The 18,353-nt window shown below is 30.9% G+C and overlaps 1 protein-coding gene across 1 annotated transcript in view; it reads right to left on the bottom strand.

Annotated features, from left to right (window-relative positions):
* LOC114329073 (glycerol kinase) overlaps positions 1–15,764 on the bottom strand; it is a 50,866-nt gene extending 35,102 nt beyond the window's left edge. Inside the window, exons 1-3 of the mRNA XM_028278087.2 lie at positions 15,492–15,764; positions 9,361–9,693; positions 5,082–5,264 (exon numbers count right to left, since the gene is read on the bottom strand). Coding sequence (XP_028133888.1) covers positions 5,082–5,264; positions 9,361–9,693; positions 15,492–15,522 — 547 coding nt within the window. The 5' untranslated portion in view covers positions 15,523–15,764. The remainder of the gene's footprint in view (positions 1–5,081; positions 5,265–9,360; positions 9,694–15,491) is intronic.
* Positions 15,765–18,353: the final 2,589 nt, after the last annotated feature.

The raw sequence follows: 18,353 nt of genomic DNA on the forward strand, positions 1-18,353 counted from the left end.
AATGTGTTTGGAACGTTAAAGTGCAGACGGTCATCAAGGCTATATATCCCGAATCTCAACGGTATATAGTTTAAACTGACTTATGCCATATTAAATTAAAATGGAATTGCATATTTTGAAATTATTTATTTAAACTTCCATCATTTTTTGTTTGTTATATGATGTCCAATTTATTGAAAAAAATGCTGACATTGGCTGTTTTTCGGATTTTTTAATTGTTTATTTGTATTTCACGCTTAAAGTAAGCATTTTACGAAAAAATTACAAACATAACTTTCGTCTTAAAAGAACTCAAATTATTGAAAAAAAGTGGTTTCGAAGCGAAAAAAATCATTTTTTATACACTCACCGACACAAAATCCCGCCACTAAAAATTTTTGATTAAGTTTGACAATTTATATCTTTATTATTTGTACTCCGATTTTCAAGGTTCTTGCATCAGTTTGTAGATACATGTATCGGTATTGTTTGTTATTATTCCGGTAACAAAAAAATTTTGCTTAGATGGCATTATACGGGGCTGAATGGAAGCATTGTATTTCCTCCAAACTTTAAAAAATTCTGTGGAAAAATTGAACAGCAGTTTTTGTTTCATAGTCCTTTCGTGTTATCTCGGAGAAATCATTAAGATTTTATTTTTGGAATTATCCGAATATCTCTTTTCTTGTAAGAGCTGCACAATTTTTTGTAAATAAAAGCACCGATTGACTCATAAACATAAATTAATATCTTAAAGGTTGGATTAATAAGACTGGAATGGCCTTCATGCAGCCCAGATCTCAGTCATATCGAGCATTTATAGGATACATTTAAAATAGCTATTCGCCGTCATCCTAGGCTTCAGGAAAATTTGGTACAGTTATGGTGCTGGTATTGGAATATCGGGCTATTCCCCACACATCTTATTTATTCGATGCCAAACAGATTGCGAGCAGTCGTTGCTGCGAGAGGTGAACATACCCGCTATTGAATTGTTTTGTTGTTAATTTTGTTTTGTGATGTTAATTTTAGTGCGTTTAATATTCTTAATTAAATAAACCTTCAAAGCAGTGTTTTTATTTACAGCTTTTACAAGAAAAGAGATATTCGGATAATTCAAAAAACAAAATATTGTTGATTCCTCCGGGATAACACGAAAGGACTTTGAAACAAAATCAGCCCCTCAATTTTTCCACAGAATTTTTGAAGATATGAGAAAATACAACGCTTCCATTCACCCCCGTATAATGCCATCTAAGCAAAAATGTATTGTTACCGGAATAAAAACAAACGATGTCAATACATATACCTACAAACTAATGCAAGAATCTTAAAAATCGGAGTACCAATAAACAGGTTATAAATTGTCAAACTTAATAAAAAATTTTTAGTAGCGGAATATTGTGCCGGTGAGTGTAAAATTTGTTTAAAAATTGGTATAAACAAATAGGTTGCCGTGGAAAATTGTCGGTAAACTTTTAAACATAGAATCATGACATCATAATCTATCGATTAGATTAAAACAAGTTTCAGCTTGTGGGTATAAAATCGGACTTTTTCTACAAAAGCCATCTTTGCCTTATTTGCTTTGTTCCGAACTTCTCTAGTACTTGTAATATATGACCGAACCTTTTCATATATGGTTACGAATTAAGAATGCTATAGATATCTTACCAATTGAAGAAATGGAAACGGCAGTAAATCATACATTGTAAAATAAATTAGTGCATAAATAACAACCGAAAATAGTTTTCACATTTACTGAATAGTCGAGTATTATTATTGGATGTTTTTCTAATCTATCCTTGAATTTTTATGTTAAATGTGTTTGCAAAAATATAAAGAAATTGGCAAAAAAATTGAGTTACGATTATTAAGTGGAAGTTAGCAACCATACTATAATTTATAGTAGAAACACATAATTACACTCCTCTCTTTACTATGTAATATCATTAGTGTTGGAAAATTCTCGAGAATGAAAAATCGGAGAATATTCCCGAGAATATTCTCAAGAAGAATATATAAATCTATATGGAGAATTTTCTGAGAATGAACCTTATGACGCGCTTATGGATATTGTTAAAGATGAAATAAAGTATTAAAAATCACTAAATTATATACAAAATTATGAGACGAAACAACAGTGTTCTTTATATATAAGAAAATACAAAAACAACAGAAAACAAAATTTATTTGACAAAAAAATGAAATTTTCTTAACAGCTAATAGGTACTGGATGTGGTGAGCGAATCTGAAAAAGATGAGGCCTCAGATTCAGAATTTATTTCTATCATTCGCGCATTCTGGTCATCTACATTCTGCATTTCAATATACTGATGAGAAGTTGTGGGATTTTGTTTTTCACTAGTCGCCAGCTCAGTCATGGATTGGTCTACGTCTAACAATTTTAAATTGTGAGCAATAAAAGTTACCTTATCAACCCGTTCACCAGTAAGACAGTTTCTTTTAGAGGAGTGGATAAAACCATAAGTACTGAAACTTCTTTCAGTCGATGCATTGGATGAACGCATGCTTACCGTCATTGGACGAACCTAACAACTGTGTTGGCTGAAAAGCAGTTGATGAATGTTTCTGTTGATCCTTTTCAAATAATTGTCTCGCTCCCACTGGACATTTAACTAAATGTTTTGTCATTCTTGTTGCATTTTTCAAGTATTGACTATCACAAAATTTGCAAAAGTACTTGCTTTACCTTGTACACTTTTAATTTTACAGTACACTCTCGCGAAGTTACTTCGGGAAAGTTCACCAAAGTCCGAAGTACCCGTCACTACACGCTCATTCTACTTCGCGAGGAACACATTTACGCCGGGCGATAAGGACTTCGGTTTCTTTCACTTGGTCTCAAAAACCGCCACAGAATGCAAGTAGGCCGAGGCGCAGCAAAGTCGCATGAACAACCTGTCTACACTCTCGTACTCACTGAACTTCGATCGACTTCGCGAGTAGTATAGTGAGCGTTTTAGGTTTTTTAGTAAATTATGCTTTACTTCGATCCGTTCTAAATATCTGCACGTTAATATAGCACCAAAACAATAAACACTGTAAACACCCTAGCTAGTGGTTCATGCGATTCCCCAGCCCCGGTTACTTAGATTTTCGGGGATTTGATCTAAAATCGCGTGAAAACGAAAAAGCATTTCATGAGCGGAGCGGCAAGTAGGTGTTTGAGCTTTAAGAATAACAATGTTTGGGATGCAAAAAATATACTAGGTGAATTGGTAAACACAATATAGAAAATTCTCGAAAATAATTTTCTGCCGGAGAATATTCTCGCTGAGAATTTTCTGGCCGAGAATATTCTCTTCTTACATCACTAAATATCATGCCTTTACAATGATCCTTAATTCTACGATAATTTTCATAAACCATATTTTTACGATGGATATAATTTTTAAGAAAATGATTCAATTAAAAAAAAAATGAAATACCGTCGTCGCTGAAATTGTGGAATTCAACAGTTCACGATGTCAGATTTCGTTTGTAAGATTGATTCATTCCCCTCAAGATATTGTTGGACTGTACTCAGCACCCCCAGTAAAATTAAAGTACCTTCATTGTGGTGTGATGAACTATATATAGTTCTTTCACTCTAACTTTTCATGCATGAAATTATTCACGAATTACTTTTTATACTAGGTCTCTTTTTTACTCACAGAAACTAATATCGCAAAATTAAGCCGCTTTTCCATACAAATCATAATAAATTCAAGAAGGATAAACAATATGGCATGTCGTTGATATCTTGTTTACTGTGAATTTTGACGTTTATGATTTTAAGTAACAGTGGCATTAGCGCCTTTGTTGGTTATTAATTGAACTTATTGTTTATTTGGGTTTTCAAATTATTGAACTTTTAGTCTTTACAGTCGGAAAAATGAAAAATTACCCATGAACGATCACATCAATCACTTATTTTGTATTTGCTGTTTTTTTCTATAAATAACAAACGTTTGTTATAGAAAAAGACAGCAAATACAAAATAAGTGATTGATATGATCGCTCATGGATAATAATCTTTCATTTTTCCGACTGTATATGTTATTGTAATTTTTATTTTCAGACATAAATATTGTTAGAACGACTAACTACTTTTTCTTAAAGTGCTTATCCGTTCCGGATGTTGGCGATCATCATGGCTATCTTGACTTTGTTTACCGCAGCGCGGAACAGTTAAGTGGTAGTGGTGTTATACCACTTTCGTAGATTTTGAAGCCAGGAAATGCATCTTCTTCCCGGTCCTCTTTTACCGTTTACCTTCCCTTGGAGAATTAGTTGGAGAAGGCCGTAACGTTCTTGATTTCTCATTACATGTCCTAGATATTCTAATTTTTTTGTTTTGATGGTTATGAGAATTTCACACTCTACTACCCTCTAACTAGACTAACTACTATCCTCTCTTAATTTGATTACTTCCGGTAAGTACCTATTTATTTTTTTACGCAAACGTGACAAGTAATATTTATGAGTGTGGCTATAGTTACGTGTGTACCGGTATAGGTACCGTTCTATATTTAGCTTTATACTAGTAATAGTCGGTATGATATTCAAGCTGTTTAATGTCGAGTCCATAAATCTCCTCAATAGTGAAAAAAGATTAAACACTCCAATAAAATAACTTTATAAAATACGTCCACGGGATAATAGCTTACCACTGACAGTATGTATCAATGATACTGCATATCGACGTACGTTTTACTTTATGTTGTGATTGAACTTGTTTGAAAATGAATCATGACGCATGGGCAAATATAAAATGGAACAATTATACTTGATATTCTGTGTTTATATTACTTGTGTACCGGTAAATACATTAATAGTATATATTTGAATTAGATACTATGTATATTATGATTCAACTAAAAATAATCACGAGTGAGTAATCATAGTTTTAATAATCCATTGATTTTAAATTAAATTTTTAGTTCAATAGTTTCGTAAAAACAATTAATAACCTTTATCCATTTTTTAATGCGATAAAATTGAATTGAGGATTACTTTTTCTCATCTACTATAATTTTTTGAAATTTATTATACTTTTATGGCTTTGGCACCAATTTTAATTTTTTTTTTATAATTACCTGTTAAGTTCCAAATCAACCACGAATCGATAGTGCCGAACATGCAGTTTCCTGCAGCCATAGAACTGCGTATTTTGGGAATATTCTCCTGTAACCATTTAACCTTCACAGCACTAAAATATGGAGACAGAGGAAGGCCACAAAGAGGTTTTAAGTAATTCTTATTTCTCGTTTTGTTTGGAACTAAAACAAAAGATTTTTGATATAAATTATTAGTTCAGAGAAATAAGATTTTTCTCGTGACACAACCCCCTCCAGGCCGAAACCAAATTTTTCGAGTAGTATGGACATCTATAATAATAACCTATATGTTTCCTGCAGTCGATTTTGATGATATACATAGTTATAAACAAATGAAGATAAAAAAACGGTAAATCTTCGCTTTTTACGTCTATTACTAAAAAGTGAAGAATTCTAAACAAATTTGAGAATAAGAAACTTATAAATCATATAAAAAAACTTCAATATGGCGTTCGCTCAATATGTCTATCCTTATTTGTTGCTTAGAAAATTGCAAAATAAATCATAAATTTGAGATTTTACAAATGTTCATAACTTATGTAAAAATTAAGTTAGAACCTTCTTATTACAAGGAATGCTGAGACAGACTTCTTGTGCTTAAATTATATTTTAAATTTCAAAGCAATTGGTCAAATAGTTTAAAAGTTATTTAATTTGTTTATCCCAAATTCATTTTTTTTGCAAAACTATAAGTCAGAAAATTATGAGACTACAGTAATACTTTGGATAGTTTATGAAAGAAGAAGATTTACACTATTAATTTAATTTAAAAAAATGACAAAAAGTAATTTTAAACAGTGTAAAATTATTTTGCAAAAACATGTTGATTTTTTGCTTATTTAAAAACAATTAGAATAACTTTCTAACCGTTACCCGTAAAAAGATATTTTTTCATATTTAGAAAGACTGAATTTTAATACACATTTAGAAAGAAAAACAATTGTCCTAGGACAATTAGGGACGAAGTTAGCCCCCGCCCCTTTTTTAATTCACATGTTCTTCATAATTTTCTGACTTATTGTGTTGCAAAAAAAATTAATTTGGGAAAAACAAATTAAATAACTTTTAAACTATTTGACCAATTGCTTTGAAATTTAGGGTATGGTTAACCTTCTCACTGCGGGAACCGGACATATTGGCTCCGTGCGTCTCCCCTCTTTTTACAGAAATTTACAGTCACGTGACACGCTGGCAGTTTTGTAAGGACGTTTTAGTATTTACTCTTATGGGATTATTTTGTTAATCCTGAATATTTTATTTTCTAGTGATAATAAACGAATACAAATTGTTAGAATTCATTAGTTGTTCTTTTATAATGTCATTTATATTTCAACAAAAATATTTTTTGTCGTTAATAAAGATTTATTGACATAATTTGCGATAGTGGGTTATATAGGACATACCTTATCCGTACTTTTTGGAGTCAATTCGGATTTATCAGAGCTAAAAAGTATATGTAATGTGTACAAAACTTATAAAAACGTAAATAACATTATTATATCATGAGTATATTGCCATATCCTTTGTATATATGAAAAAAGTTAACCCCACTTCATCCTTATAATAGCGTTAATTAATTTTATTCTTTGGTCTAATTTTTTTTGGGCATGAGGAAAATAAAAGTTTTTCACATCACTAGTTTTTCATGTATTTTTACAGTGAACAACACAACAAATAACCTGATATGGCATTTGTTTTTTAATGTCCCATTTAAACATACAATAAAGCGTCCTTACAAAGATTCAAGCAACCGCCACCATGAGCAGGTCGGTCGATTTTGCTTTGACACTTTATTAACGCTCGGAGCGAATACGTAAAATAATTTCGTGCCCATACAACGGGAACCGGATAAATACGCGTAAGCTTTTTCGGCATTCGCTGCGGCAACCGTATGAATCAGATATTGTTTGCGTATTGTATGTTGCCTATAGAAGAGAGTTAGGCATATTATATCAAAATTTACAATACATTTAAAATTGTTATACTTTACTGCGGGAGCCGTACAAATCCGCACCTTTTTATACAGGCACGCACTCTGGAGAGTTTACTTGTAAAATCTTAGGATTTCCCTTCGCCGTATTTATATAGGAGTGTTTATCAGCTTATTTCATTTTAGTTTAAGAATTGAATTGTGTGAATTACAGCTGCTAATAACCCGATTATTGACTTTGAAAAAAGTACAAGAGCGTTATGACCGGTAATTTGATAAATAATCTAATAAAAATAATAGTAAATGATCTGAGATTTTTGGGTTGCATTTTCAAGAATTTGTGTTTGTAGCATTTAGCATACAAATGCAAATGAGGGCCGAAAATTGCATAACATGTATCCGGTTTTGCCACTCCTAATAAAAGTCGGAAAAACCTTCAAAAACAAAATTACAAACAGTTGAACAAGGCCTGTTACGTCGGCAAATTATTAATTTTCAAGAATCTAACAGCAACAAATGACAACAACAACAACAATTACTTCTACAAAATTGCAATTACAGTCCTGAATACACTGTATTCATACACTGCGCGAACCGTATTTATTCGCCATAGTACTACATCGACTGACTGCGGCAACCGGATTGATCAGCACAGACATGAAACAGCCGTACCAGAGACCATACTACTCTTATAACTAGCCGCAGTGAAAAGGTTTAGTGAACTAGCCTTATAACTAGCACCGGAAGTCTCAGCATTCCGTGTAATAAGAAGGTTAAGTTAATTTTTACATAAGTTATGAATATTTACAAAAACTCAAAATTTATGATTTATGTTGCAATTTTCTAAGCAACCAATAAGGATAGATAATTCAGCGAACGCCATATTAAAGTTTATTTATACGATTTATGAATTTCTTACTCTCAAATTTGTTTAAAGTGCTTAACTTTTTGGTAATTTACGACAAAAGCGAAAATTTACCGTATTTTGATCTTTATTTGTTTATAACTATGTATATCATCAAAATCGGCTGCAGGAAACATATAGGTTATTATTATAGATGTTCATACTACGCAAAAAATGTGGTTTCGGCCTGGAGGGGGTTGTGTCACCAACAGGATATTTGTTTTCCTTATTTCTCTGAACTATATTATAAGTAATCTTTTACACGACTTACAACAAATATTGTTTTAATTTATTATAATTAATCAACGTCTTACTTAATTAACTTATTCAATAAACGCCTTATCATCATCATCATCATCATCAATCAGCCTATATTTGTCCCCTGCGGAACATAGGCCTCCAATAAACTATCCTGATATTCTTGCATCCAATTCGTGGTGATGCGTTTTATATCATCCACCCATCAAGTAGGTGGGCGTCCTGTGCTTTGATATACCTTTTTCTTGGTCTGCACACTAGAATTTTTTTAGTCCATCTATCATCCGCGTATAGCAACATGTCCGGCTCAACTCCATTTGGCCATGGTCATTCTTACAACTGGATCCGTAACTGCTGTTCTTCTTATTTTTAAGTTTGGTACTGTATCTCTGTTGGTAATGCCGAACATTGATCTTTCCATCGGGTGTTGTGTATCTCTTATTTTATTTATTGTTCTTTTTGTCAGAGTTAGTGTTTCTGCACCATATAATTATGTGAACGGATAGAACACATGAGTTAAAAACCTTTCTTTTTAAACACGCTGGAATGTTTGACTTAAAAATATTTAGATCATTTAACAAAACTTCGCGAAACTTTTGCATATCTCAACCAGTTTAGGAGGAATAAATAAATCGTCAGTTTGTAAGAAAAAATTCAACATCCCATATCTAGGAAACGAAGCATTTGCGGACATATGTTTATAAAGCAAACGGCCATTATTTTTTCATGCAGAATTACCCCTTAAAGTTTGTAGCACTTATTTAGAAATACCCTGTATTCATAAAAACATGGCTCGTTGTTAAAGTAGCAAACTTTTGTATTATCCAACATAAGCGAATGAATGAAAAAACACAATGTTAAGAAAACCTGAGGCTATAGTTGGGTTTTAATTTCAATATTTTATGCTACAATATTCCACAGGGTGTGGCGAACTTTGAGAAAAAAACACAGTTTGATTGGTACACCCGGTATACAATGACAATTTACTTGTCTAGCAACAATATTATTATAGCGATATTGTTAGAAAATAAGGCTATAACATATTAAAAAAATCACTTAAATCGGACAACAGGTTTAGGAAATTGGAGACATCACAAATGACCCATTTTTTGGGTGGCCTCTTTTCTGTGACGCGCAATGTATATTAAATAAAGAAAAATACTTACCTTTATTTAACAAACTATCGACTGTAGAAGAAGTCCTTACATCCAGCCAAACAATGGAATTGTACAAAGGTTCCCCCGTCTGCCTATCCCATAATACAGTAGACTCCCTTTGATTTGTAATCCCTACAGAAACGATATCATCAACACTTCCACCCAACGTGATAAGCTTGTCTATCGTTTTCTCTATGCATGCTTCTACAACGGACAGAATCTCCAAAGGATCTTGCTCTACCCATCCTTCTTGAGGGTAAATAGAGGATAGCTCTATTTGGTGAGACGCTACTACTTCTGGTGTGCCGGCTTTAAACAAAAGGAATCTAGCACTTGAAGTGCCTGTAACAAGAAGAATCATTCGTTAGTTTAATTCAAGTTTTAACATACTGTGACGCTATTATACGCTATTTGACGACGTCAAATATTCAGGCGTATTTATTATAATTCTAATGTAAACAATACCCTTTTTTCTATTAGACGCTTCGAAGGTGATTTATTTTGTTTATTTTTGTTTGATTTATTGCTTTTATGGAATGTACTAAATTGTAAATTCTTGTAGATTAAAGTAAAGTTGCAAATTTAATGTTATTTTCAAAGGGGGACTCAATATTCTTTTTGTTCTAGACTAAAAGTAAATAGCTATATAAAGGGATTTAAAATGTTTGAGTGCAGTCTAAAATAAAAAACGGTTTCGCATATGTTTTTTGATTGTATTCGGTTTTTAACATGTAAATAATTGTAATTGGTTGAATTTAAATAAATTAGTTATTATGTGTTAGATAAAATAGATGTAAGTTTTTAAATAATTTAAATAAGTAAAAGGGCTTGTGAAATAATAGACCAGTAAGCATCTGTTTTTAGGTGGATGTGAGAGGTGGCATTCAGATTTTTGCGGATGAAGTTAGGTGATAACTTCGTTAATAATAATTGATTTATGCTCCTTCTCAAATATGCCAGGAACATTAATAAAAAAATAAAATATTTGAAAATTTCAAAAAATTTCGTTTTTTTTTTCTACTTTTTTGCTTATAACTTAAAAACTATTCATTTTAGAAAAAAGTCCTATAGAAATAAAACAAAGATAATTAAATTTTATATCAGATGCGATTGGTTAAAAATGTCTTAATTTATCACCCTTGCTTCAAAATAGCAATAAATATAAAATAAGGGGGCAAAACAAGCCTGTTCTTATTCAATGATTTTCCATCACTTAGGTTACACTTGGAACCTTCCTAATTCGCTTAGAACATTTTTGTAATGTGCTAAAACCGTACACCAAATTTCATTAAAATTGACTTACTAGATTTTGCATAATAATTTTGCAATCTAAACTTTTTTTAAAAAATTAATTTTTTTAAAAACCTTGCACAACAAAAACTAGAATATACAAAGATTTGTCAATTTTTTTACATATAAAGAAGTACTCCACCTATCGTATGCACTTTACAGAATTGAAATCGGATTATTTAAGCAGCCTCAGCAATGTTTTAAAGTTATAAACAATTTTTTGGCTTATAAACAAATTAGTGCTGTGTCCAGGAGGGGGTGCTACGGGCTCCTATATTTAGATGGACTTACCCAAGTTTTTTTTATGTATTTTGACCCGTAGAACACGAATTTTTTTATTAACAGTTGATCCAGATGTCGATAAGATTGTTATAAACAAAGAATTTGAGGATTTTTTTTGTATTTCTTGGGTAATTCTAAGCAAAAAATGTTCTTACAAGTTTTTTCGTAGGATGCATAGTTTTCGAGATAAACGCGGTGGAACTTTCAAAAAATCGAGAAATTGCAATTTTTGAACGCGAATAACGTTTGATTAAAAAATAAAATAGCAATTCTGCTGACAGCATTTGAAAGTTTAAGTCAAATTATACCGGTTTTAATTATTTTCATTGCTAAAAATTAATTTTTTTATTATTAAACAAAGCTATTTGTTTATAAGCCAAAAAATTGTTTATAAATTTAAAACGTTGCTGGGACCCCTTAAATAATCCGATTTTAATTCTGTAGTGTATTAGATAGGTAGAGCACCTCTTTATATGTAAAAAAATTAGTCAACTTCTAAATGGTCTACTTTTTGTTCAGAAAGATTTTAAAAAATTTGAACTTTTTTAAAAACATTTAGATTGCAAATTTATTATGCAAAATTTATTAGGTCGATTTTAATGAAATTTGGTACACGATTTAAGTATGTTACAAATAATTTCCTAAGCAAATTACTAAGATTGTAAGTGCCAATAAAGTGGTTAAAAAATATTGAATAACAACAGACTTATTTTGCCCCATTATTTTGTATTTATTGCTATATTGCAGAAAAGGTAATACCTTAAGACATTTTTTACCAGTCGTATATCATACAAAATTCAATTATCTTTATTTTATTGCTGTACGACTTTGTTCCAAAACGAATCGTTTTAAAGTTATAAGCAAAGAAAGCAGAAAAAAATCGATGTTTTTCGAAATTTTTAAATATTTTAATTTTTTTATTAATGTTCCGGGCATATTTGAGAAGGAGCATAAGTCAATTATTATTACTGAAGGTGTCACCTAACTTTATCTGCAAAAATCCGAATGCCACTTCTCACATCCAAAAATAGACGTTTTTTCGCAGATCCTTACTGGTCTATAAGGATTTATAAAGTAAGTCTTTCTTTATTTAATAATAAATAAAAGTCAATTCGCGTAATAGTAAAAATCATTATAATACACAATTTTAGCTTTCTTTCAAGATATGGAGGATACTAATTTTGACTAAATGAAAATGTCGAAGAAATATAAAAAGCAAAAATGCAAAAGAAAAAGGGGGTGAAGGAGAAGGATTCCCAAAATTACTTCCAAAACCAGTGTCAGACAAACAACTTATTTAAATTCCATCCTATTCAAAGCGAATCCAATATTGAGCTATTATTTTGTTGCGAAAGTGTTGATCAACAATTGCATAGTGAGTGGCTTACAATAGAAGTGAAAAAAGCTGTACTGTTGTATTCTTGTCATTCTTTGTTGAGGTTTTAACTGATTCAGACATTTAAAGCAAACAGTGAATGAGCATGAAAATGTTTTTCAATGAAAAATAAAACATCAAACTGGCAACAAGTAGATAACATTACAGTATGTTGTCAAAAAAATTTATTTTTTAAAATTTATTTAAAATGAAATATTTTTACATTTACATATTTTTTATTTATTCAAATGTTTTTGTACACCTGTTGCCAGTTTGACTTAGAAAACATAATATAGGAAACAAGGGCGGATCCAGGACCGATTTTCGGGAGGGGCCACGAACTTTTTTCTTTTTTTGGGGAGTGGGTCCGTCCGTAGGTACGGGGGGGGAAGGTACAACACATTTCTTCGGATCCAAGTGCAGTTCTTTCAACAAGTTTAATAATACCGTTTTTCCCAATGCTTCTCCTGTCAGGCCTTCTTCCCTCTTTCTTGATTTTCAGTAATTATTTTTAGGTTCTCATAAGCGTCAATGAACTTGACAAAGTTTACTTTACGAATGTTGTTATTGTATCAAATGTCTGTTGTTGTATATCAAATTTAGGGAAAACTTTTCCACGTGAGATACGTCTGTCGTTTCGTCAAATATGACAGTAATAATTTGCACTTTGAACCTCATCCATTACTTGTTCAATTATTTCTTCACCTTAACATTAATTGATTTTGACTGGTGCTACTAATGTATGTTGCTCAGAAAGATGCTGTGGATAGGTGTTATTTAAAAGTCTTATCTCCTGATGCGATTTTAAACCTTAACAATTTCCCTCATTGCTAGGTCCAGCATCTTCGTCCAGAAGCAGAAGGCCATCATCACGATGGTTTCTTAGAGGAATATTTTGTCAATCTATAACACAAACACTATAGACCCTACTCTTGGTCATAGTCTTTCTTTATTTTTTTTTATCTGTTTAGACCTCTGAGAGTCTATTTGTTTAATGACTGACTTTTAAGAGTTGCGATAACTTTGTAGAAAATCCAGCTCAACCTGAACGTACTCCTTGTGGTATGATGTTTTTTCATGGGTTTGTATGGCTCTGTCTTTGCTCATGAGTTTGGCGAAAAATGTTAAAGGTTTTGTGACAAGGCTTTGGGCTGTCATCCCTTTATTGTGACCATATTTTTCATTAGAAAAAAAAACGCAATATTTGTAAAACCATTTCTTTTTCACTGTGCTCACCTAAATTCTCGGAGATGGTCCCCTCTGCCCTTGATAGGAAAAGCCAAACAATAACGGTTGCATGTAATTTTCTCCTTGTTGCCACATTCTAAATTTGAAAAAATATGTAGGGAATAATCAGATTTTCTTTAAATGCCATGTCTATTACATCGAACATTTAGTTGGCTAAAGTTAGGACGAGTTTATATGACCTCATTATTACAGTTGGTCAGATTAGAAATGGTAACTGACATCTGTCATGATATTGGAGGTTAAATATATGTCAAAATATTGTTTTCAAATTATAATCGGGGAAGATGAAATACAGATATGATATTTTTTAACGTACCTCCTTATAAAGTAGGTAACAGAATTTAGTGTGTAGACAGTTTCATCCTACAGTTTATATTTTAACCAACTTCACATCTATAAACAAAAATCTTACATGACCTTCTATAGGACAACATGAGTTTGACTTTTGGTTTGTTCTAGCATCAGTTTCAAACGGTTTGAAACCATCAGCGAATAGTCAACCAGCGCAAGTAGAGGGGATAGCACTGGTGATTGTATTATGTTCTCTCAATGACCAACTGTTTGCTGACGGTTTCTGACTAGTTTGACTGTTTGCTAGAACAAACCTAATATTTATAGTACAAATAGATATCTTTGTATCACACTATTACAGACAAAGAGAAATAGTATAGCTGGTAGCTGCTGTGGTAAATTTATATGTTTTTTATTTGCAACAGCTCTTTCCTGCTAAACTTGAAGTAGCGAAAAAACTAATATTTGAGGAAAATGTGTTGAATTTGTTTGCCGTCAAGTTTGTACCATTGGGTTATGATGTCATCTATGATGTGCATGCCTAATTGTTTGAATTGGACCATAGACACACAGGAAAAGGAGAAATAGTTCTGATTGTGGGAATATTGAAAGGAGAAGTTAAGAAATGGTTCACTCTCAGGACAACTATTCTAATTTGAATTTTCATATGATTTAATCAGCTAAGTCATATGCTAAATGCTTGCTAATCAATTAAATATTGGCATGCAAATATGCTTTCTGAATGTATGAATATATTAATTTGGATAATTAATATGTTGATTTTCTTTAAGCAATAATCACTAACATACATTATTTGTGTAGATTTTTGGAATTTCCAAACATGCCTTTATGTTGCCAGGGACATCGCAGCATATTAATAAGTAATGAAGGTTAACAGAATTTTGTTTCTGTTAGCAGAAAGCCTAAAGTGTAGTATACTTATAACAAAAATGATTATTTTTAAAATAATTTTGGAATTTCCAAACATTGTAAACAATTAAATACTAAATTAGTACATATGCAAAAAAACTGGTTGACTTTATCTATGGGGAAATCCAAAACAAAGAAATTTCACTTGTATATGCTACTCCTGTTTATCGAAAGAAACTTAATAAAAAGTTCTTATATAAAAATAATATACTTATAAAATAATAAAAGCAGATTTTTTATACTAATTAAAACATCAATTTTAAATTAAAATGTTTATGAGAAGTTTTCTAATTTCAAGTTACAAATTCCATAAGTACTTCACAAAAATTCTAATATACATAATATTATCTATACCCAGTTTTATCAGTGAAAATGAGTAATGAGTCATAAAATACAACAGGATACTTCCTAATAGTTTAACTATTTCCATATTTTGTTCACTTCAATAATTACATGTTAAAAGCATTAAATAATAATGTAGGTATTAGTTTTTATTTCTTTAGAAAGCTATGCCAAATTAACTATAAAGACAAATCTAAAAGATAATATAGAATATTTAGGTACACAAGAATAATGGTAAATAAATTATATTTATAACAGAAGGTCAACAAAATATTGTTTTGTTACACAGAAAAACAAAATGGGTAAACAAAAATAAAAAACTATATTGACGTTATTGATTAATTATTCCAATGTTAAACAAAAATAAATCTTTGGTACTCACCTTCGTCTATAGCTCCAACTAGTGGTCCCATCACAGCGAAGGTTTAAAATCAACTGATTTTGTATTTTTTCTTTTTATGTAATACAACCAGTGTGATCAATGTACAAAAGCTACAAATCCACATTCCGACCTTCAAATAAGAATGGTTCTTATCAGAACTGTTGTAAAATTTTATGGAATATTATATACCATTAAATTATAATGACAATTATCTTTAATTGCCTTTTTATTATGAAAAACTACGATTGTTTACAAAAAAGTCAATAAAAATTTTCTTCTAACCTAAAATTTTTAAAAATGACAACTAGAATAGTTTGGTTCTGGTTATATGTTAGATACCTGTGAGATGTTATGTATTGTGATTTATCTCGTAAATCTAAATATTAGATTAATTGCAAATAATTCACAGAATACTTTATTTAAAACTGTATGATAAATTATGATTCAAAATCGTAAAACAACTTTTATAATAATCATTTTTATTTTTTATGCTTTCCTTGGTCGCAATTTTAGTCATAGCCTCACCACAGAACAGAAAACGATTGATATTTGTTCTGTGACCTGACATAGATATAAGATCACTTATACATCTAATTAGGCAACCCATTATTCGCATTTTAAAATTTTCCATTTTTTCATAATTTATGTTCTAAACACACATGACTGTATTTTTACATTGTATTTATCTCGTATGTTAATTTTTATGAAGCATATTTAAATTGTGAAGATGACGTGTCAACTGTTATACCTTCAAATGTCTTGTTACAAAATTAGCTAACTGGATAAAAGTCCATTTACTAACGATTTTGGTTCTAAATTTTAATAAAGAACGGTTTGGATTGACATGAAATTTGGCACGCATGCCACAACGGCTAATATGCCAAAGAAAAAAAGTGATATTGTGCCGATGTATGCTTTTATCCTGGGGTTGAGTTTCACTCCTAGAGGGTGAAAAATATTCGTTCAAAATAAGACCGGAAGTGGATAAACTGACTAATTCTAAGCAACTTTTGTTCTATAGCGTTTTTCACAAGTCAATACTTTCGAGTTATTTGCGGGTGAATATGTTCATTTTTCAACAAAAAAAAACACGTTTTTAGACGGTTTTTGCAAATAACTCAGAAAGTAAGTAGTTTATCGAAAAAAACATTTTTAGCAAAACATAGCCTATAAAAATCTGAAAAAAATGGTATATGCATGAAGACTCTAGACCCAGCACAAGCAGAGTTGTAGATAATGAAAAATACGTTAATATTCGTCAAATTCCAAATCGAATATTTCAACGTGAAATAACTAAAAAATTAAGCACTTTTGTAAAGTGTTTAAAAAAAGCTTTATTTTTGTTTTTTAGGTTTCTAGCGTCAAAAGTAAGCAAGTTACGCTCAAAATAAAGTTGGTCCCTTTAAAATCGGGAAAATCACCCCCTAATTAGCATCGCAAATAAAATTAATCATTACCGCTTCATTTAGTTGCTTTACTTATGTATTATTTATATATGTAAGTTTCGTTGGTTCAAAATGCTTTTTTTTTTCAAAATAACTTACCAGCATACCAAAAATCTCAAAAAAATTAAAAATCTAGGTTTTGTTTTTCTGCAAGACAAAAATTAGTTAATATATTATGTGACACTCGTCACATAATTAGTGTACCTATCACTCATTACTATTAGTGCCTCGTTAAACTACTTTTCTAAAAATTTCTTGTTTGCGGTTGAGATTTTGAATTTTATCCTATATTCTAGAATTTATTGTTTTAAGACTCTAACACGCCTATTTTAGTTTCTTTTATTACTTAAGATCTATACAAGGAAGGATCCAGAGGGGCCATGCCCCCCTCCGCGAATTAAAAAAAAATTGCTGATTTTTCATTGCTAGACAAATAAAATATGTACTTTAATAACTATAAGTTTTGAATGTCTGTATGGCACTCAAAAGTGTGTGAAAACTGCCTTAAAATTCACCATTTTAACACTAATTTAAAAAAAAAATTCCACAGACCCCCGAAAATCGGTCCCGGATCCGCTCTTCGATCTATATTTGCAGCAGTTAATAACTAATGCATTATATGAGGGGCCTCTAGTCCTCATCTAATATAAGATGCTGTGGTAATAATTGTATAAATAATAGGTACAATAAAAAACACATATCCTTTTTTTATTAATTTATTATCAAAAGTAATGACAACTTATACTAAATCATATATCATACTTATCATTGAAAATATTCATACAAAATATATTGTATCTTACAAATTTTGTTATGCCTTAAAAGTCCAAAAAGAAGAGCCCCCAGAACAGTTTATTATACATTTTGGATATACAGGGCGAGTCACCTCTAACGGGACGGAAGATTACAGCGAAATGGTAAAAGATTTGATAATTTTTTTAAATTAGTAGTTTGTAAGTTGATAAAATCTACATTTTAAAATTATTTTGAAATATACAGGGTGTCCCAATAAATGGCGGCGTATCAAAGTTATATTTTTTCTTAACCCTGTATTTTATTGCATTTTTTGATTGTCCGCAAAAAATAAGGTATAGTTTCATAAGGCTTCCCTATACCTATGTACAGAGTGTTCTGAGTTATGGCGACTTTTCTTAAAATGTAAAGTTTTAAAAGAAGGCTTATTGTCAAGTTATTTAAGAAATTATGAAAAAAATACTTTTACATCTAAATAGTTGGATATTGGTTAAATGTATTCCATGATTAATTATTGGATTATTCAATGTGTCATATGATGCTTATTTTAAATGGAACACCATGTATATTAATACACCATTATACTAAACAGAGTCACCTCTTTCGAATGGTATATGGATGTCCTATACCTAGGTCTAATAGTTATTGCGTAATTTACAATTAT

This window comes from Diabrotica virgifera, chromosome 1 (assembly GCF_917563875.1).
Source record: "Diabrotica virgifera virgifera chromosome 1, PGI_DIABVI_V3a".
Lineage (NCBI taxonomy): Eukaryota > Metazoa > Arthropoda > Insecta > Coleoptera > Chrysomelidae > Diabrotica > Diabrotica virgifera.